This window comes from Herpailurus yagouaroundi, unplaced genomic scaffold, assembly GCF_014898765.1.
Source record: "Herpailurus yagouaroundi ecotype Mexico unplaced genomic scaffold, PumYag 77, whole genome shotgun sequence".
Lineage (NCBI taxonomy): Eukaryota > Metazoa > Chordata > Mammalia > Carnivora > Felidae > Herpailurus > Herpailurus yagouaroundi.
In genome coordinates, this window is record NW_024412388.1 from 17,996,153 (window position 1) to 18,017,727 (window position 21,575).

General features: G+C 51.0%; 1 protein-coding gene across 2 annotated transcripts; it reads right to left on the bottom strand.

The window, feature by feature from the left end:
• Positions 1-1,482: 1,482 nt before the first annotated feature.
• IL22RA1 (interleukin 22 receptor subunit alpha 1) lies at positions 1,483-19,740 on the bottom strand. Of its 2 annotated transcripts, XR_005787286.1 has the most exons (8): positions 19,435-19,740; positions 16,024-16,156; positions 14,927-15,105; positions 13,088-13,263; positions 8,594-8,732; positions 4,411-4,532; positions 2,340-3,403; positions 1,483-1,701 (listed from the first exon to the last, which is right to left on the bottom strand). XR_005787286.1 is itself a non-coding variant. In XM_040464929.1 (7 exons), exons 1-7 carry the CDS (start codon positions 19,475-19,477, stop codon positions 2,450-2,452), a joined length of 1,746 nt encoding a protein of 581 aa, XP_040320863.1. In that variant the 5' UTR covers positions 19,478-19,740; the 3' UTR covers positions 1,483-2,449. The 2 variants fall into 2 exon arrangements, 1 of the variants encoding a protein (XP_040320863.1); XM_040464929.1 differs by having other exon boundaries at positions 1,483-3,403.
• Between the last annotated feature and the right edge of the window lie 1,835 nt (positions 19,741-21,575).

Here is a 21,575-nt window from a genome sequence, read left to right on the forward strand (position 1 = left end):
CTTTCTCTCATCACCTCCTTTCTGCCTGCTTGTCTCCCATCCCTCCCTCTGTTGTTCTCCTCCCCACCCCCTCAGTTAATTCCAGGTACTGTTCTTGTCATACTCTCGGTCTAAGCGTATCTTCCTTATGCCGCTTCCTCCTTAGAGCGGGAAAGGAAAACGGGCTCAAGCAGCAGCCCAGGGGCTGAGCAGGGGGCCAGGGTCTCAGGGCTGTGACCCACCGGCAACAGCAGGTGAGGCCATTCCTGTCTCTGTCCCACTTTCTGGAAGCTGGGGTGGGGACAGCGACAGGGGACAAGCCTTGGCCCTGACATGTGGTCATAACATCCTTGTTCAGGCTGACCTGGGAGGGGCACAGAGGGATCCAGCCTCGGGGACCCCAGAGGGGTCCAGTCCCAGGGGCCCTATTCTCTGGGTAGGAGACTCAGGCAACCCCCGTATGTTCCTGGGGCCGGGGGCCTTGAGAGGCCAGAGGTCTGCGGACTTCACAGGTGCATGTGCTACCCGAGTAGCCTGGACCCCCACCCCCACCCAGGGGATGGGTGACTCCAGGGAGGTGATTTGAGGCTATGGACAGGGAAACTGGTGGTGTGAGGGCATTGTTCCCTCCACCTGCCCGAGAGGAATCGCCGAAGGTGTTTATTAGAAATACAGATGCCCCAGAAGCGGTGGATTTAGCAGGGCTGGGGTGGGGCTGGGGAAGCTGTGTTTACTCCTGGGCCGGGCTCTGCTGTGAACACTGGGCTAGATGGGGCCAGGCTATGGGGAGTCCTGGTAATGGGGTCAGGGCCTAGGACACTCAGGGATGCCAGTGCCTCATCCCAGCTCCAGGGGGCCTCAGACACTCTGCCTTCTAGCTGCTTCCAGCCCTATCTGCAGGTCTGGGCTGCAGCCCTATCTGCAGGTCTGGGCCCCATTGGGGCCCCCTTCTTTAATCCCCGTGAGTCTCATCTCTGAGCATCCAAACCAGTGTGGAAAGTTTCTTCTCATGATGAGGATGAAAAGCACTAGGTTTGAGCTCCATCTAAGTCATGGTGCCCCTCCCCGACTCTCTGGGCCTCGGTTATCTTATCACAGGGCTCATCTGAGCGGGAAATGGGACAAAGGACGTGCCAGCCCCCTGCGGCATGAGCAAGGAGCCCTTTCCTTACGTAGGAGCAGGAGCAGGAACGGCCGTGGGGGCAGATGGGCAAGAGAGATGTTCGCCGCCTCTGGTGAGCTGTCCTCTGGGAACGGCACCCCCACCCTTAAGCAACTTCCTCCTACAACCTCAGCCAGAAGGTTCCCTTTGTCTTCAGACCCTGTTTCCTTCCACCTCCCCCAGATAGCCCAGCCCCTCTGGCCTGGCCCAGAGCAATCCTGAGAAGATCAGGGTGATGTGAGCCCATGAGAAAATGCCCAGCGTGAAGCCACATCCTGGGGGGGGGGGGGGGGGGGGGGGGGGTGTGTGTGTCACTCACTGTAAAACATCACAACAGGACATTTCCTGGGCACTGTGCATGTGCCAGGAACAATTAAGTACTTTATAGACATTTCGTTAATTAATTTCATCCTCGCCACACCGCCGTGAAGTAGGTGTTATTATCTCCACCTTACAGATGAAGAAACTGAGGTTTCGAGTAGTGATTCATTTGCTTGAAGTCAGACAGCCGGTAAGTGGTAAGGCTGGAATTTGAACCCAGATGAGCTAAGTTTCCAAAGCTGTCAAGTAAGTGCACTTTGTTGTTGTGTCTACTTCAGGGGCCACATGACCCCGTGTTCCTTACAAACCCTGCTCTCAAGACAGGGTCTGAACCCTCGTCGTCCGCCGGCAGGAAAGGCTTGTGTGTGTCCTCCCTCCCTGGGACCTGCATTCCAGGGCAGGGGGATGAAATTGAGATGGTGTGATTTCAGGCAGTAGCCGGGTTGGAATGAGCCCCGGGCCGCGCCCCTCCCTCGCGCCACCTCGGCCTTGGCAGAGTGCAGGTTGTTCTGGTTTTGCCCAGCCTGCTATGAGGCGTCCTTCCCAGACTCAGTTTCTCAGGATAGGGGAACCACAGAGGAAGTAGAGACCTCACTCTCTGTCCAACTCGTTTACGAATCTGGCCAGGAACGGGATGGGGAACTTGGTGTCCAGCATCTTAGGAGAGGGGGGCGCTGGATCTCCGTGAAGCCTCCTGCGTTAACTCCCCACACTGCTTCTCCCCTCAGGGCTCTGCTTGCACACGCTCATTTGCATACGATGCATACCCAGAACTCCCCGGCTGCAGTCCTTATCATGCTGTTTTGCTCCAACCATAGCTCACCCATGGCAGGGGCCCCGTGTCCTTCTTTCCTTCGGTTCTTTCAAGGGCACTCACCTGCGGCCAGGCTGCATAGTGTGCAGCATGGTCGGGTGTGGGAGTGACAGCCAGTGATGGGAGGTAGGGCGGGGACAGGGAGGAAGCCCCAGGCCCGCCCTGTTCTCCGCTCAGGCCTCCCACTGCACGGTCAGGGCCAGGTCTCTGAAGAGAGAGTCCAGTTCTGTGGGCTGCTTCAGGTCTGATGCCTGAGGGGCCGGGCTCTGGGCCTCAGTCTCAGATACAGGCTCCTCGTCCTTGGGACACACGAGGGACTCCAGCAGGCCCCAGGGACTTGGTTCCTGGTCTGTGGGGGAACAGGGGAGGGAAGGAGTGTTCAAAGGGAGGGATACAGAGTGGCCCTCGATCTGGACAGAGGAGAGGAGGGGGAGCTGGCCCTTCAGGTACGACGGTGTCCCTAGTTCCCCTCTGTGTAGCACACCGGGGTCAGGTACTCTGTCCGTGTGAACTCCCAGATGCTGGTGGAAGGAATTTGCTTCCTGGGGGTCCCCCATATCCAAGGAGGTCATCCCTTGCAGAGAAAGGCCATCGGGGATATACCTTCCAGCTGGTGCCTCTTTCTGAAGCTGACATTTAGGCCTGAGGTGTTTGGGACTAGAGAGTGTCACAGGTGGGGAGTCTTTGCCAGAACCTTCTACACACATCCCATAGGAAGAAGGCCAGCTGTCTGGAGTGGTCTGAGGAGTGTAGGAGGGGGGCTGGACCTCAGAGATGGCCTGTGCCATGTATGATGGAGGTTTAGCTTCGGGGGTTACTTGAGGTGCATAGGGTGGGGGCCTAACTTCCGGGGAAGCCTGGGGCACACAGGACAGTGGAGAGAGTGCCTGGTGAGGCGGCACTCCAGAGGGCCGGAGGACGGAAATGTCTGGCTGCCCGAGGTAGGTGATCTCAGACAGGCTGTGCAGTGGTGGGGCTCCCGGGGGCTCCCTGGGCCCGGAGACCTTGACTTGAGAGTACTGGACGGGCTGGGCCAGACTGTTGGGGCTGCTCAGGTCAAAGACAGGGATCAGCACGTGCTCCTGGATGAACCGCAGAGGCTGGAAGGTCAGGACTCGCTGGACGTTCTGTGCAGGGACGACAACACTACCTGTTAGGGCACGTTCTCAGCTCCCTGAGGGTGCTGTGGATGGTTGGGGTCCTCCAAGGAGAGGCAGAGGGGATGGGGTAGACCACCTGAGGCACCATTCAAAATGCACGTGCCACACACCCCCTTGGCTTTCCAGAGATTTCTCTGAATGCTGGGCCTCTGTGAAGGGACAGGGCTCCCAGTTGAGGCTTTAGTGGAGGGCCACTTCTAAAGTCTAGGCTATCTGAAGGAAAGAGAGCGGGGCTGTGCTTTCTCGAGGAAGTAGGTAACTCACATTGGGGGTTACCTTGGGGGTATGCTCTCGAGGTGGTGGCCCACACTGTTCGTCACTCACGAGTCCCCAAGGGCCTGATATAGGGGGCCGGGTGCAAAAGGATGGGGGAGAAGGGGAGGCAGGGGAGTTCTACAGGAAACGGCTCATCTGGGCTTTGACATTGAGAAATGTCCTCAACTCCTCTGTCCCTCGCATAAACGAGAGCCGGCTCCTAGAGCCCCAGACCCATCAGGTCGGGCCTCTGCAGCAGGACCTGTGGCTTTAACAGAGAGCCGGCACCGGCTGCCATATTGGGGCGTGACTTGGGGGGCTTACATAGGGCCTAGAAGCCCTGGCTACACTGGCCCGGATTCCAGGGAGGCCCATTTTGACAGGATGTGAGCTCTAGGGCTCCCCAGAGTGCCCACCCGCTGTCAGCCCCTTGTAGCTGCCTGCTCTCCTAGGTTACCTGCCTGGACGTGGATGCTTTCAAGTCACGTGGGTTTTCTTTACCAAGCCCACTGTCCCCCGTTGCCAACCCTTCTCCAATACACCCTGCTGGGCCATGTCTTTGTCGGCTTTAGGTTGGAGAAGAGAAAGGAAGTCTAATTTTCTGCACTATGTGCTTCTCCCTCCCCTTCAGGGAGAGCCAGGGGTCCCTGGGCCCATGCCCCTGCTGCTTTGGGGTCCCCCCTGGACCCCTCCTTCCGGCCCCAGGCGCAACTGCTCACCAGGGAGTTGGGAGGCGGAGGTGGCTTGGTGACATATCTGTAGCTCAGGTAGCAGAGCCCTGCGACGAGGAAGCCCATGGAGAACAGGAAGGCGCCCGAGAAGGAGTATGTCCACGTCCGATCTGGGGGCGGGGGGGGGGGGCGGGGGGGGGGCAAAGGGGCCAGAGCAGGAAGACTGAGGCTGGGATCTGGTCTGGACCGGATCCCATGTGGATGCTGCAGGCTGGGTGCTTTCCCTGCCCTGCCCTCGTGGGCCAGGCTTGGGAAGGTCTCTCCTACTCCCAACGTGTGCAGGGCGGGGTCAAGAGCACAAGAAGGGGGCCACATACTAGATGCCTAAGTATCCAGAATTTATAAATCATTCTGACACTAAGTAAAATATGTTGTATGCTCCCACCCCGACGAATATATTTTTCATAACAACCTGGCTCAGTGCAGAGCCTGCTCGGGATTTTCCCTCTCTCTCTCTCTCTCTCTCTCTCTCTCTCAAATAAAAAATAAATTAAAAAAAATACATAACAACCTGGAAGGCTAGGTTTGAATTTTGGATTCTTAGATTCCTTGGGAGTCCCCGTGCTGAAATGTGGGGGTGCAGGGAGAGCCTGCCACAGGCCCCTGACCCACCCTGGCTCTATCCCTCTCTGGCAGGGGCCTTGTGCACATGGATGTGGACTCCCCAGCCCACACAGCCAAGCTCATCCATGTGCCCCCCCCCCCAAACAAATAGCCACAAACAAACGGCCATCCTTTGGGCTAAGGGTCTGCACATCAACAGCGTCTCCTCTTGGGAGGAAGGACGCAAGGAACAGATCCACTAGACTGGACACAGGCTCGCTCAGGGCATTTGTACAGGGGATTTTGGGGTCCCAGGTACTCAGAGTGTGGTCTAGGAGGTCACAGGCTCCGGGGGAGAATCTGTGCATTTGGACCTAAGGACTCTTCACCTTGTGGGGAGGGTCATGGCCAGAGTATGGCCGGAGCAGAGCCTTCTAAAGTGACCTCTGTTGCCTGGGTCTGAGGACAGCCCTACCTCCCTAGCAGGGCGCTGGGGGCAGAGGCAGAGGGGGTTGTGTGGGGGGAGGTGGCAATGGGAGGGGCCTGTCCTCTGTGCCTCCCTACAAAGGTAATGGGCTGGGTGTTTGGGAAGCTCTTGCTCAGGAGGGAGCCCGGGAGGGCACCGCCCTTTCTAAAAGGGAAAGAGAAGGATGACTAAGGGCTTTAATGTAGAGCCTTCTCCCAGTGGTCCCGCATCTTTGAGACTGATGCTGCCAGTTCTTGGCCTGACACACTTCCTGTCACCAGCCCAGGTGGGACCGGTAGGGGGCGTGGTAAGAAAGCAATAGTTGGGGTTTTGCGAAAACTGGAGATTTGTGTTCTCCAGGGGTTTTGACCCTCCAGGCCACCCTCCTTCCATTCCCCCATGTGGTGGGATGCTGATTGCCAGCTGTCAGTGACCTTGACAATTGCTGTGAACCCTGGGAATCCCTGGAGCCTCCACTTCTAGCCCACTTCTCGCCCTTCCCCAGCTCTGACTGTTGACCTCTCTGGGTCAGCTTCCCACCTCAGTGATAACCCTGTCCCCTGTCACACGGTATTCCTCTTGGTGCTCTGGAATGTGGGGTGTTAGAGGTCTGGCTCAGCCACTGACATGCTGAGAATCCTTCTCTCTGCTGCATGACCCTCTCTGGTCTACTATTTATTTTTATTTTTATTAAAAAACTATTTTTTTCACACTTACTCATTTTTGAGACACAGAGCATGAGTAGGGGAGGGGCAGAGAGAGAGGGAGACACAGAATCCAGAGCCGGCTCCAGGCTCTGAGCTGTCAGCACAGAGCCCGATGTGGGGCTCCAACTCACGGACTGTGAGATCATGACCTGAGCTGAAGTCAGACGCTTAACTGACTGAGCCACCCAGGAGCCCCTCTGGTCTACTATTTATTAAGAATAAGAGCCAGCAGTTATTGAACTCTTACTATATGCACGGTGTGGGTGCTCTGCCTATGACATCCTACCAAACATTGAGGGCCAGAGATGCTCCTTTCTTAGGGATAATGAAGCTGAGTCTAAGAAAGGCTAAGTGACTTGGCCAAGGGCACACAGCTGCTCGGTGGAGAACCAGGATTGTCATGTTCAACTACAAAGCTCTCCTCATAGGCACTACACAAAGATGCCTTAAGTTTCCCCATCTGTAAAAATTGGATATGGGGTGAAATGACCCCTAGAGTCCTTTCCAGCATCAAGATGCTCAGATGTTGCTCTGTGACCCTCCCAGACATCCTGAGAAGTAAAGTGGAAATTCTGGACTCTGGGATAAGACAGACTGCGTGATACGGGGTCAAGGGCAGGACATATCACTCTGAAGTGGAAATAAGAGACATAAATGTGCAGTAGAGAGGCCTAGCCAAAAACAAAATTGCAAAGTGCTGGTTAGAGCCCAGGCTTCAAGATTAGATGAACTGACCAGCTGTGCAGTTGCTGGTAAGTTGCTTAGCCTCTCTGAGCCAGAGTTCTGCCTCTGTGAAATGGGGGTGAGGCTACCCAACCCACAAGATTGTCATAAAGATTAAATGGGATAATGCATGTAAAGCATTTCACATAGTGCTTGGCAATGGAGTGGGTACTTAATAAATGGCGGGAATTGTTGTTAATATACTTAATTTTGAAGGATAAGGTGACTTCTAGATGTCAGGAAGAAATAGCCAATAAGAAATGTGACTTATGGAAAAGTATCTACGGTCTTAGAAAAAAAAAAATAAAAGGTATCACATCATGAGCTAGACCGTGTAAGGACAAGCCAATAGAAGGATAAGGGTAGAGGGGGCTGCACATTGGCAGAAAGTGGGGTGGGGCAGGGGTAGGCCAGGAATGGGGGACATTTGTCTAGTCCATCCAGGGGAAAGAGTCACAAATCATATACATGCTCCCAGCTTGGTGCCTGTACAGTCGGTTTCCTTTTCTAGCTCTGCTCTTGCCAAGTTCTATTCTGGTGTCCCCGTGGCGCTTCCCCAGGAAAGGCTTGCCCCGCGCAAGTGGCCAGTGCTGGCCTTTCGACCAGGCATCTTTTCTCCCGAAAATTAATGCACTGGGACTTGGGTGGAGACAATCAGTCTCTTGTGCATTCTTGGGGCGACTGGTGAGTTGAGTTTCTGAACAACACCGGGGAGGAGAGCTTCCCCGAGGATGATTCTACCCAGCTACAGGCATGCCCTACGGCCCAGCCTCTGGCAGCTGCCTCGCCTCCTCACTAGCACAGAAATCACCTACTGACATCATGAATCTGAACCTGATGACTAAGGAGGAGACTCTTTTTCCAAATCCATCCGACCCCCTCCTATCACTTTCATCTTCTCAACTTGCACCATCTCCCTGAGCCAATGACTCAAAACGATTTCTATAGTAGCGTGGTGATGAGAACATGGTCTCCTGAATTCAGCCTTGTTCTATCCCTCACCGCCTGTGTGCCCTTGTGCAGGTTACTTAACCACCCTGAACTTTAGTGTCTTCAGTAAGACAGGGTGATAATCGTCCCTGTCTCATAGGTAGCTCATGAGGATTGTGGTTAGTGGTTCCTGGTCCCTGGCTAGCACTGCAGAATAGCTAGTTCTTGGGGTGCCTGGGTGGCCCTGTCAGTTAGGCGTCCGACTTCGGCTCAGGTCATGATCTCACGGTTTGTGGGTTCGAGCCCCGCATCGGGCTCTGTGCTGACAGCTCGGAGCCTGGAGCCTGCTTCGGATTCTGTGTCTCCTTCTCTCTGCCCCTTCCTCACTTGTGCTCTGTCTCTCTCTGTCTTTCAAAAAAAAAAAAATTAAAAAGAAAAGAAATGCTAGTTCTTATCACTGTTACTCTTCTATGACTTTTATCATCTCTGCTTTCCCTTCTGCAGATTATTTCCCAGTATATCTCACCTGGGTTAGTATTACCGTGGATTTGCCAGGGTATATACAAAGCTGGTCAGAGAGAGGATATCCAGCAGGTTGAAGGGTAGGGATTAAACACGTTTAATGACAGCCCATCAGCTAACTCAATGATGGATAAACAAACAGTGACTTTGGCAATACGCTAATAATCCTTCTGTAGTTTTTGGTGGGCCACCAGACCTCACCTTGGTTAGAGGGAAGAAAGCACAGAGTCAAGATTCGAATTCAGGAGTCCCACCTCCCTCTGGCTCCAGTTGAACTTACCTGGCAAGGTCTTCACTCGGCACATGTAGGGGTCGCTCTCTCTGACCAAGGCTGGAACAAAAATCCTGATGGCTCCAAGGAACTCTGTGTCGGGGGTCAGGCCAATGAACTCGTATTCCCTCTGCTTGCCTCCAAGGTGCTGAATTTGATAGAGAACGCAGAGTGACTCCTTGTACACACTAGTCTCCGTATGGGGCCCAAGCAAGCCTGTGCACCCCTCTGCCTGGGTTACTGCACTCAGTATGGTCCACCAGCTACCCACACCAAAAGCTGGTGGTTGGTCCGCAATGCTCCATTCCTATTCCCCTACCCTCTGCTTTATCTGCAAACCCAATCGGTCACCGAGCAACACGTGCTTTCACTAGAACAGGGTCTGGCCCATGAAGCACTCTTTAGGCTAGCTGCTGTTACCATCACCGCCTCCACCAACATCACCATTATCTCCCCTTCTCCTAGTTTTTCTCCTCCTCCTCTTCCTCCTTCTTTGTCAAGTATCAAAAACCCTTGAATATCCGTCCCTCTCTTGCCTTCCTCATTGCTTCTGCCTTAATTGGGCCTCAAAAGCTAAGAATTTTCTTCTTCGTTCTTTGCCTTTCAGCTACATCTTCCCCTTTGCAGGCATGTGGAGGCCAGGGTTTAGGGTTATTTTTATGTTTATTTTTGGAGGGGCGGGTAAGTGTGTGAAGGAGTATACAAACGGATTTTACAGCTCACTGTTTTGTGCAACTCATACGGTTGAAATTGCACACGTTAAATATCGTGTGATACAAGTCCAGCAAGTTGCCAAGGCCCAAGATTCCTCCTTCCCCAGATTTTTTTTTACTGCCGCTATCGGCACAGAGCCCGACGCGGGCTGTAATCCCAGACCGGGAGATCATGACCTGAGCCGAAGTCGGACGCTTAACCGACTGAGCCACCCAGGCACCCCATCTCATTCACTTTCGTATTCGATGTCTCTTCTTTTTGCTCCCAGTAATTTATAGCTTCTTTGGACTAACCCTCCCTAAAGCATCAACTGTAAACTCTGGCCAAAATAAAAACCACCTGGAGGCATTAGAGAGTAATCAAAAGCAGGCAGATACTGGAGAAAGCAGAAAAGGAAAGGCATTAGGTGGATTTGTCATTTTTTAAAATGTCTTTTAGGGGCGCCTGAGTGGCGCAGTCGGTTAAGCGTCTGACTTCAGCCAGGTCACGATCTCGCGGTCCGTGAGTTCGAGCCCCGCGTCGGGCTCTGGGCTGACAGCTCAGAGCCTGGAGCCTGTTTCGGATTCTGTGTCTCCCTCTCTCTCTGCCCCTCCCCCGTTCATGCTCTGTCTCTCTCTGTCCCAAAAATAAATAAATGTTGAAAAAAATAAATAAATAAATAAATAAAATAAAATGTCTTTTAGCTTGCGGTGTGGTTTAAACCTAAATAGAAACCTTGTAATCTTACTGGTTTGAATAATAATAAGAGAGAGTTCTGGGCAATCAGAACAGCTAAAAGTGAGGGGAGAGACCGCAGAGAGGACTGGTCCATAGAGAGGCAGGAGGCCCAAGTTCTGAGTGTAAACCTGGCCCAAATCCCCAGCTGGCCCCTAAAGTGAGTAGGATAAACTCCAAGCAGTCCAGGTAAAGGTCAAAGAATGGGACTGACATTTTGGAGTTTGAAGCCCAGCCAAATTACCTGCCTGCTAAAATAAAACAGAACAAGTCAATTACTCTTTGGAAGAAAAGAACAGAATCCAGAGCCCCCCCAGTATACCATTCACAACATCCAGGATACATTCTAAAATTGTTAGACAGGCAGAGTAAGAGAAAATGTGATCCATACTCAGGAGAAAAGACAATCAGTGGTAACCTCCTCCAAGATGACGCAAATCTGGCATTAACAGGCAATGATTTTCAAGCAGCTAGTAGAAATACGCTCAAGGAAGTGAAAGAAAATGTGCTAAAACTGAGTGACTAGGAAGTCTCACCAGAAGAGAAACTATGAAAATTGGAAACTTTAGAACTGAAAAATACAATATTTGAAATAAGAATCGCACTGGAGTGTTCTTAATAGCAGATGGGAGGTGACAAAAGAGTCAGAGAAGTCAAAAACAGATCAATAGGATAAGGAGAATTAGCGTGATGGTCACACAACTTTTTGCATGTATTAAAAGCCATTGAGTTGTACACTTTAAAAGGAATGATTTTATGGTATGTGAATTATATCTCAAGGAAAAGGGCCAAGATGGTCAGAATGCTGTCTTCAAGAGCATTTAGATAATATGCTCATTAAATATGCTCATTAAATATGCTCATAAATATGTCTCATTTAAATATGAGACAGTGAAATTGACAATAAATGGAGGTAAAAGGATATACGAGGGAGATTAAGTATAAGAAAGCTGGAGAGGCTATATGAGTAACAGGTGAAGAAGACTTCAATACAAAGAATCATACTGGGGAGAAAAGGACATTTCATAATGATAAAAGGGTCAATTTAGGCCCCAATGAGGCCGTAACGATCAGAACTGTGTATGTGTTTGATAACGGAGTTTCATGCACACAATGCCTGGCCAGATTGCACAGAGTTAAAGGGAAAATAGACAAATCCACAGTCTTAGGTGGAGGTTTTATTTTTTTGCTTATTAAAAAAAATTTTTTTTTAATCTTTATTTATTTTTGAGAGAGAGAGAGAGACACAGACAGAGCATGAGCAGGGGAGGAACAGAGAGGGAGGGAGACACAGAATCCGAAACAGGCCCTAGGCTCTGAACTGTCAGCACAGAGCCCGACGCCGGGCTCGAACTCATGAACCACGAAAGCCTGACCTGAGCCAAAGTTGGACGCTTAACTCACTGAGCCACCCAGGCACCCCTGGGTGGAGATATGAATACTCTCAGCAATTAAAAGAACAGTAGACCTTCCCCAATCAGGAAAGACATACAGCATGTAACACTATCAGCTGCCTTTATCTGATATATTTATAGAGCGCTCTACCAAGCAATGGTAAGATACACATTCTTTTCAAGCACACAGGGATCACTCACCCAGATGGGCCATATGCTGAGCCAGAAAACAAGTTTCCATACATTCAAAAGGACCGCAAACACACAGAGTATGTTTTCTGGCCACAAACTGAATTAAGTTGTAAGATATTCAGTAAAAACCCAAATATCTCCCCACAAGGAGCGTGATAAGGACTCTTCCTGCTCAGTAATCTCTAACTGCTCCCCTGACTGTGGAAATAAATAGAACTTCTCTGTCCACCACCCAGGTTTACCTCCCGTGGCTCGTCTACCTCAGTGGTTGTCCCGCATCAGGGTGGGTAAGAAGCACTTGGGTTGTTCCCTGAAAATTCAGATCCCAGACAGGCAAGTACAGAATTTCAGTGAGTAGATTGGAAGGAGGCTGCATTTTAAATAAATATTGCAGGAGAGTCTGATGCCATCGACCGGGGGCCACGTTTTGAGAAACAGCCCCCGCGCTCCAGCCAAACCAGATGATTTGGTGCCTGTCAGTAGGGCTTTAAGTTTCCTTGCTTCTGTCTCCGGTCATGGTGGGGCAGCCTAGGCCAGTGAAGGGAAAATGTGGGCTCTGAACAGAGCTGGATAGGAATCTTGACTATGGTGTTATTTGCTGAACAATCTTGAGTGAGTGCCTGAAACTCTCTGAGCCTCTGTTTTCTCGTTCAGAAAATGGAGATAATAGCACCTACCTCCTAAAGTTATGGTAAAGACTAAGGGACATCATCTCAGAAATTGGCACTGGCACCAGAAAGTTCTGGGAGTTTTTCCAGAACTCTTTGAGCTGCCATTTCCCCCCTCCCCTCCCCACCCCTGCTCCACCACACACGACACCCTTATTTTCCTCTTTCTATAACTATCTGAATCCTTGTCTTTGCTCCTTCTTCACCTACTAGGTTATAAACATCTTGGGTGCAACAACAGTCATTCAACGGAATTATGGGCTCGTGGCACCTGCTGGGAGAAAATAACACGTGTTTCCTGGATATAAAAGAAATACCTTGTATGCGATTTGACCCCTTGTGCCCTTGCTTTCCGCCTTTCCTTGTTAGTGATCGTAAGACACTGCCTGTATCCAGTTACTGAAAATAGAGGAGAACCAGCAAAAAGAACTGCAGCAGTGGAAATAGATTCCAGCATTTTCCAAAGCGGACACCTGAAGATGTTAATAGAGGTTGCTCTCCAGGATGTTATAAGGCATTAGGCAAAAGATAAAGTTAAAAAAAAAATCATGCAAAGTAAAAAGAGCTTCTCTGGTCAAGAGATTTGAGAGAAGTTGTATTCAATGAATTAAAACTGAAGACTTGGCTTTGCAGGACTTGTCAGAGACTTTAGTGCTATTGTGTATGTGATCTACAAGAAGGAGGGCTGTGTTTCAGAGGATGCTAAAAAAATACATATATATAGAAAACACATCTCCTTTCTACTTAAAGCGATGCAGATCTAATTGAGAGGGAAATGAGCTTCCAAGGCAGGGAAGGACCAGGGAGACATATACACTTACCATCTGGTAGGTGTGGTTGACCTGGAGCTCTAAGTGGTAGGACAGGTCGGGGAAGACGTCCTCCAGGGTTAGCCGGTGACCATCCCCTGTGTGGATAGGCGTGGTGGTGGGATGGACAATCATCTGGATGGATCTCACCTTGGGGATACAGGTCACATTGGGTGGTTTGATGGTAGCTAGAAAGGGGAGAAGGAAACGCAAAAAAGAAAGGGCTAGAACCAGCCAGTAGTGTCTGAGACTGCCCCGGACCCTCGGACGGGACTGACTGCTTCCCACCTCCTCCCACCCCAACCCCAGCTATGCTCTGAAAGCATCAGCTACACAAACTCGTGAGAAGACAAAAGTTCTGCAAGCAACTGGTGTTTGGGGTTGAGGTTGGCAAAAGGGTGCCCAGGGGTGAGTGGGAAGCACCCAGGGAGAGGGGCAGTGGCCCCCTAGATTAACCATGACCTTACCCCTGCCTTCTCAATCCCCACCTCGAGTCTGGCCAGAGCACCCTTCCCCAAGTCTATCGGCTATGACAGCTTTGGGGAGTGATGGCTCAACTACATAACCTAAATAATGTTTGGGGGGCCTCAAATTATTGATTCGGCCTCAAAGGCCAGACCTAAGACTTCAATCTCGTTCAAGACAAAATTTTCCCAATAACCAAATAACCCTTAGGGGTTTACAGACCTCTTTAAGAATTTGATGAACGCTATGGAACTTCTCTTCCCCAAAACGTACCTACAGATACAGATATTTTCTGCTCGATTTTAGGGATTCATGAACCCTACTCCTCCTGAAGCTAACTTATAAAAATCCCTCAAGGGTCCATTGACCCACCAAGAGCAAAAACATCTGAACTAGAAGAATGTGAACTTCAGTTTTGTTTATAAAAAACTGCGTTAAAAATCCTCAAAAAGGGAATGAGGGAAGTAAATGAAGACTACCTCCATCGAATAGATCATTTTGCAGCCATGAGATGTCCACGTCGTGGAAAAATGCTTAACAACACGGGCAAACGTTCCTGATAGCATTCTATGAAAAACACCTACCAACCAGGTTACGAAAGAGTAGAAAGGGTCCCTAGCAACTATGTTTATGTTGAAGTGTTCAGATTCCTTTGGGCTACTTTCATTTTTGTTTGTGGATTTCTGTATTTTCCAGATTTTCTGCAGTAAATACGTATTAATTGGACAAGCCAAGAAAAAATAACTTGTTTAATTTTACTTTTTAATTTTCTTGGACAGCCACACGGCTGTTAAGTCAGTAAGTGAACATCACCACCTGCTTAACTTGTGTGGGGAGTTTGGCAACTCCTACTTCATTCATTCATTCATTCATTCATTCATCAGTTATGTATTAATTCCCACATGCCAGGCCCTATGTGAAGGACCGAGAATACAGGGGACTCCACGCCTCCACATGGAGTCCGTGTTTCACTGGGGAAGGCAGATGATATACACATAAGCAAATGGTGACATGAGCTGTCGAGACAATGAACAGTTGACTGTGGCAGAGAATAACAGGTGGCGATGTAGTGAAATGAGGTCACTGGGGCCTGAGCGGGGACGCCCACTTAGGAGGTGATATTGAGGCAGAGACCAAGACTGAGGACCGGAAAAGAGTCCAGGCCAGAGTAGGGCGCTGAGTTAGGAGGCCTTGGTTGTAGTCAAGAGGCGAGGTGAAGGCGACTGACCTCGGGAGGTCGGGATGGAGCTGGAGGAAGATGAACAGTGCACATGGGATGCTCTGTGGTTGCAGCTACCTTCCCTAAAAGCCACGTCTCTAACGGCCCCCCAGAGCCCTCCTGGGCCGTCCCCCTCCCCTTCCCTGCCGTGAGGGGCGCCCACTCACTGTGATACAGGGAGCTGAACCGGTCGGTCATCTTGGTGGCCGACGGGCCTCCAGCGCTGATAGCAGTTACGCGGGCATAGTAGTGCTCCATGGGGTTGCCCGTCTCCAAGGTCAGGTTGCAGGATTTCCGGGTGATCCGTTGGCAGCCCTCCTTTGCCAGCCACTCTCTCTCTCCGTACCTGGAGGCGAGGGAGGGACCGGGGCACACGGTCAATGAGCGGGCCTGGCACTGGGCCCGTGGTTTATTAATAATGATAACGATATCTAGTATTTACTTTGCATATTCTGTGTCCCAGGCCCCTTATGCGGATGATCGGTGAGTCCTCACGGTGATCCCGTGAGGTTCATATATCATTCTCCCGCCTTTTCGAATAAGGAAGCTGAGGCTTAAAGAGGCAATATCTGGGCAGGTGTTTGGAGCTTACGCCTGGGGAGCCGGGATTTGAACTCAGCCAGCCTGAGTTCATATTCTGGGCTCGTCGTCACCAAAAGCCTTTGAGGAAGGCACTGTTATCCCCGTTTGACAGATGAGGGATCTGAGGCGCAGAGAGGGGAAGTGACTTGCCGCGGGATAAAGTGGCAGGACCGGCAACGGAACCCGGGTTTGCAGACCCCTGAGCTCACGTCAACCTCCTCCCCTGCATGGGAAGGGAGACGGGCAGGAATGAGGGCACGGGCTCGAGGGGGTGGGCATGACTTTCTGTTGAGCTAGTCTCACTGATGAGAATAAAACAACTATTGGTAGCTTATTATTTTCCAGGCACGAGTGTTCGTGGGTCTATCTTAATTAATCTACCTAACAATCCAATGATGAAGGTCCTCTCACTTTACGGATGGGACACAGGCTTGGTGCCCATCGCCCAAGGTTATAAAGGTGAGAGCCGGCCAGTCTGACCCCGGAGCCTGGAATTTTAACAATCACCATATTCTCCCTTTGCAAAAGAAACCACAAAGCAGCAAAGCTCTATCTGGCAGGCGGTGGTGCAGGCTGTATAACATCGGGTGGGGGTGTGGGGACATACCGCACAGGGGGATTTTCTCGGAAGGGTCGGTTTCAGAGCAGAATCAAAAGAGGTCATGTGGAGAGGGAAGCCTACTTTTTATACTCAACACTGTAGACCGTGTCTGGGGCGCTCTCCGGCCTGCTGTCCCACGTCAGGATGTTTTCGAAGTTGCTGGACTGGAATTTTACGTGTTGAAGAAGATCCGAGGTGTCCTCAGCCACGTGAGCTGCAGGAAGCGGGGGAGCAGTGTGAGGAGATGGGCACGAGGACCCTGCCTCCAGCCTTCCAACAAGCCGTCCGATGAGGGGTCCTACTCACCAGAGACTCTGCAACGGACCATCACCGCTCTCCTTCACTTCTTTTTCTATTCTTTACTGAGCTACCTTTATTGTTGTTATTATTATTTATGATTATATTCAGTATTCATTATATATTATTATATTTACTATTTTCATTCTTCACATCCCATAAAATTCGCCGTTTTATTTTCTTAAAAAAATTTTTTTTAGGGGCGCCTGGGTGGCGCAGTCGGTTAAGCGTCCGACTTCAGCCAGGTCACGATCTCGCGGTCCGTGAGTTCGAGCCCCGCGTCGGGCTCTGGGCTGATGGCTCAGAGCGTGGAGCCTGTTTCCGATTCTGTGTCTCCCGCTCTCTCTGCCCCTCCCCCGTTCATGCTCTGTCTCTCTCTGTCCCAAAAATAAATAAACGTTGAAAAAAAAAAAATTAAAAAAAAATTTTTTTTTTTAATGTTTATTTATTTTCGAGACAATGCGAGAGACAGAGTGCAAGCCCCGGAGGGGCAGACAGAGGGAGACACAGAATCCGAAGTGGGCTCCAGGCTCCGAGCCGTCAGCCCAGAGCCCGATGAGGGGCTCGAGCTCACGAACTGTGACATCATGACCTGAGCCGAAATCGAGAGTCAGTCACTTAACTGCCTGAGCCACCCAGGCGCCCCTCAGACAGGTTTCTTTGCTCAGGGTCACAGTTAGTATATGACAGAGCCTGCAGGACTCATCAGAGTGCTAGACTGGTCATGGGGGGATACAGGAGGGCAAGGAGGGGACAGCAAAGGGCCAGAGCCCCAGAAGAGGACCAGGGAGGGACCACTGCCCCTGAAGCAATTTTTACTATAAATGAGAGCCTTCACTTCCAAAGCTCTTCCCTCAGCCCTCCACACTTGGTCTGTGGAAAGGAAGAGGGGACAGCTGGCTCTGAGTGTGCTCAGAAGGGCCTGGTTGGCTGGGATGGGAAATAAACAGGTGCGGACCCACTTGCGCCAAGGCCTTGGGGCCTTGTGTACATATGTGTCTTTGATGTGTGTGTGCCTCCACCCACCCTGGACGTGACCATGACCACAACAGGCCCAAGGAGTGGGTTGTTATTTAGTCCCCACTCTGAGTCTACATACGATATTTCTGCAAGAGGGGTTCATGGGCTTAGGAGGCCCCTGAGAGGGTGGGAAAGAGTGTTAGGACAAACCTGACCCTGCTGTGCATCCACTGGCAATGTCTAAGGACGCATTCCTCTTTGAACCTGGGTTGGTCAGTCCCAGCAGCTATAGAGATCTTTGTGTTCCAGGTTTTTTGGAGCTCTCAGAACAAGGCCTAGGGGTCTGGGGGTGCAGGGGGTGTCTTACTGCTTCTAGCCAATGTGGCGGCTATGCTATTGGGCCCCAAGGTGTGGCTGACATCTTGTTTGGATCTGAGTCTGGGCAGAATTGGGGTCTGTTCTGGAGGGAGTGAGCGATCCTGGATTCAGGACTGGGTCTTAAGTTGAGGGAGGGAGTCCAATTTGAAGTCAGAACTGAATGGTGGCTTCTGGTGGGGTGGTAAAGGTAGGGCAAGGTGGTAAAGGAGAGAGCGAGGGTGGATTTGAGAGAAGGTCAGGGTCTGTCTGGGGTGTCTAAGCCACCCCTCGTTAGGGGCTACAGTGGAAAGGTTGCTGGCTGGGGTCAGTATGCTGGTGGGCTAGTTGGGTTGGGGGGGAGCCTGGTGGCTGAGGCTGAGACTTGCTTGGGAGGTGAGGGGCCCAGGCTGGGAGGAGGTTGGCACCATTTTTCAGGAGGGAACTGAAGTTGGCTTCCAGAAATGAGGTGGATGGACCTTGGCTGGATTCTTCTTTTAGGGGGGATTGAGGGCTAACAGGATCTCTCCTCTCCTCCTACCTCACTCATTTCTTTTTCTTCTCAACTCCATCATGCGTTCCCCAACCTGTGTTGTGTCTGCACTTCCTGGGTGAAAGTCTACATTGTGAAATCCTGGACACCCATGTGTTGTCTAGAAACTGACAGACCAGTAGCCTCTAGAAAAGGAAGTTCCCACGTTTGCTTGGAAAAACAATTTTATGTCGACAAGTCGGAAGCTAAGGAAAAACGAACAAACAAAAACAATTCAAAATATTCTGGAATCAGCCTCAGAATGCTAGGGCAGAGGAGACCTGGGTCCCGGAGAACCTTCTTGGCTCTGAACAACTCCTAAGACTGTTTCCCTTCGGTCCCCATCTGAAAGGGTCAGGAGCTTGTAAGACTTCCAATCAGAATGGAGTCTTCGGGGGAGGCAACAAGTCTTCCTCACTCATCAAGGGCGCAGCGTGTTGGGAATACCCATCTTGATGCCAGAGTTGGACAGACTGGAGGGGCCCAGGCGGCAGCCGGAAGCACTGTGGATCCCACCGGGGGACAGCAGCAGAGGGGGCCGGGAAGCCCCGGCTCTTTATGGGCTCTATCCTGCACTTGAGCCAGAAAGGGCCTTGCAGGGACCCTCCCTCCTGCTCTTCAGTCAGCACTATGCATTCACTTCCTGGGAACGTTCCCTGAATTGTACTACCCCTCTCCTGGAGCAGAGACACAATCTGGGATCTCACGCATCTGTTTGAAATTTCTCTATAACGGTAAATCAAGAAACCGATTTTATTGGGTTTGGAAACCATGCCTTCTAGTTCTGTTGTCAAAGGATGTTTTAAGACCCGTTAACGTGGCAGGCCTGGCCGTTGTGGGACAAAGCGCTCTCTGGGATCTAGAGTGAGGGGCTCAAACCCATAAACTGTGATGTTATGACCAGAACCGAAGTCATGAGTCAGGCTTAACCGACCTGCACCCCCCAGACCCCTAGGCCTTGGTGTTGGGCCAGTGAAAGCCAGAAGCAGAGGAAGGGACCGTACAGCTATCAGAATGATGCGAGTGGTCCAAGGAGGTCTGCCTCCCTCGGGCCAATTCTCTAACCACTGAGGCAAGGGGATCTGGCACCCCCAGTTCAGACAGCTGGCTGCGTCCCTGAGTTTAGAGGTTAGTTGAGTCTCCAGAAGAACCCAGGGTCTGAAGGGCCCTCGCATCCTCTCCCCAGTACCCTGAGGTTTCCCCCAGTTCTCCAGGGAAACTTATCATCCAGTTCGGCCCTAGTGGAGGGGAAACCGAAACTGGCTGGGATGGGGGAAAAGACCCCGATCAACCCTCCCGGGTGTCGGGGGAGGGGGGGGGGATCTGACCACAGGGTGACGGGCACTCACCGGCCAGGGATCCCGCGGCCAGGATGGTCAGTAGCGTCCTCATGGGGCCGGGCTCAGGGCCCTCTTTTGGCCTCCGCTCTGAGCAGAGCACGGTTGGAAGACTGAGAGGCTTTGCCGCCTTGGCATCGGGCTCCACCCAGGTGCAGGGGTGGGGAACGATGGGAGGGTGGGGCCAGAGCAGGGGGAACGAGGTGCAAAGGTGTCTGGTCTGTAAGCTTCAGAATTCCAGGTCCTGGGCGGGATCCGAGGGAGTTCCTTTCCTAGTTGCAGAGAACAGTAATAGCGACAGGCCAGCTTGTTTATCTGGTCTGGTGGCTGATTCAACCCAGGCTGTTCAGTGCTTTATCAGGAAGCTAAGAGACAAAAAAAAAAAAAAAAAAAAAAAAAGGCAAAAATAATCCATGACACGTAGCCCCATCAGACAGCAATTTGGCACTGTGTCTCAAAAACCTGCAACATGCGGGTAACTTTTGCCCCCGAAATTTCCTTCTCAGGAATTTATCCTGAGGACAATCACTGGAGCAGACAAGGAAGGGAACAGGAAATATGTTCCAGAATGTTCCTGGTGGCAAAGGAAAAGCTGTGACTCCTTGGAGAAACCATTTTCTCCTTGTTGCTGGGCCTCAGGGAGGCTGGAGGGACCTGGACGCTGTTCAGGGTGGACCTGATCAGAGATCTGTGCTCCTGGGAAGAGTTTGGCTCTCCCCAGCCACACAGCCGCAGGCCGAGGCCCAGAGCAGGAGAGCTGGCTCCTAAGGCAGCCAGTGGAAGCATCCAGAAGCCTATGGCTTTTGGATGTCGTAGGCTGTGATACCCAGCCATCTGTATTTAAGTTTTTCTTAAAAACGATTGTTAGAATTGTTTCCTTTCTATCAGCTTTGAGTCTTTGGTAAAGTTTATTTGCCAAACTAGCCAAGGGGCGCCTGGGTGGCGCAGTCGGTTAAGCGTCCGACTTCAGCCAGGTCACGATCTCGCGGTCCGTGAGTTCGAGCCCCGCGTCGGGCTCTGGGCTGATGGCTCAGAGCCTGGAACCTGTTTTCGATTCTGTGTCTCCCTCTCTCTCTGCCCCTCCCCCCTTCATGCTCTGTCTCTCTCTGTCCCAAAAATGAACAAACGTTGAAAAAAAAAAATTAAAAAAAAATAGCCAAATCTCAGCAATGTGGGACTATCTAGACTTCATTTCTAATAGGAAATAGTAAAAAAGAAAGAAAGAAAGAAAGAGGAAGAGCCTCCATATGCCCCACAGTAGAGGGCTTTCTAAATGAATAATGATATGTCCGAAAACGCAAGCTGAGCACAACCTCGCATGTGAATGGTGCTGGAGAAAATGTTTGGCGGCTGAAGATTCCCCATATTTTGTCAAATGAGAGCGAGCATGGCCTATACTATGTGCGACACAAGCCTGGTTAAAACAAATACACACAGAAGGGGGAGAAAGTCTTAAATGATATGATTGTAATATGGAAATATTAATGGAATTATCTCTGGGTGGGAGTAGAATTACAGGTGATTCTTATTCTCTTTGCTTATCTGCACTTCCTAAAGTGCTTATAGGCAAGATATATATATTTTTTTTATATTAAGGAAAAGCAAGGCTACTGAGCAAAACAAAAAGACATTAAAGAAATGCGTTGAGCTAGGCTGTACCCACCTTCTGCAATTCCCTTTCCTCTCTCTTGGCCAGACTCTCTCTTCTTCAAAGCCAGCTGGGATGGTTTCCTCTCCTGCAAGATGCTCTTGACAAGTTTAGCCCCCAGCAGGTTCACTTTAAAAAAAAAAAAATTATTTATTTATTTGGAGAGAGAGAGAGAGAGAGAGGAGCAGATTGAGAGAGAGAGAGAGAGAGAGAGAGAGAGAGAGAATCCCAAGCAGGCTGTCAGCGCAGAGCCCAACACGGGGCTCAAACCCATAAACTGTGATGTTATGACCAGAACCGAAGTCATGAGTCAGGCTTAACCGACTGAGCCACCCAGGCACCCCAACCACAGGCTCACTTTAAAGGTCCCTTTAGGGCTCTGATTCTGCACTTTGGCATTGTCCAGTGTTATTCTTCAGGTGTGCTCCTGTTTAAGATTGGAAAGGACAAGGGGCACCTGGGTGGCTCAGTTGGTCAAATGTCAGACTTTGGTCACAATCTCATG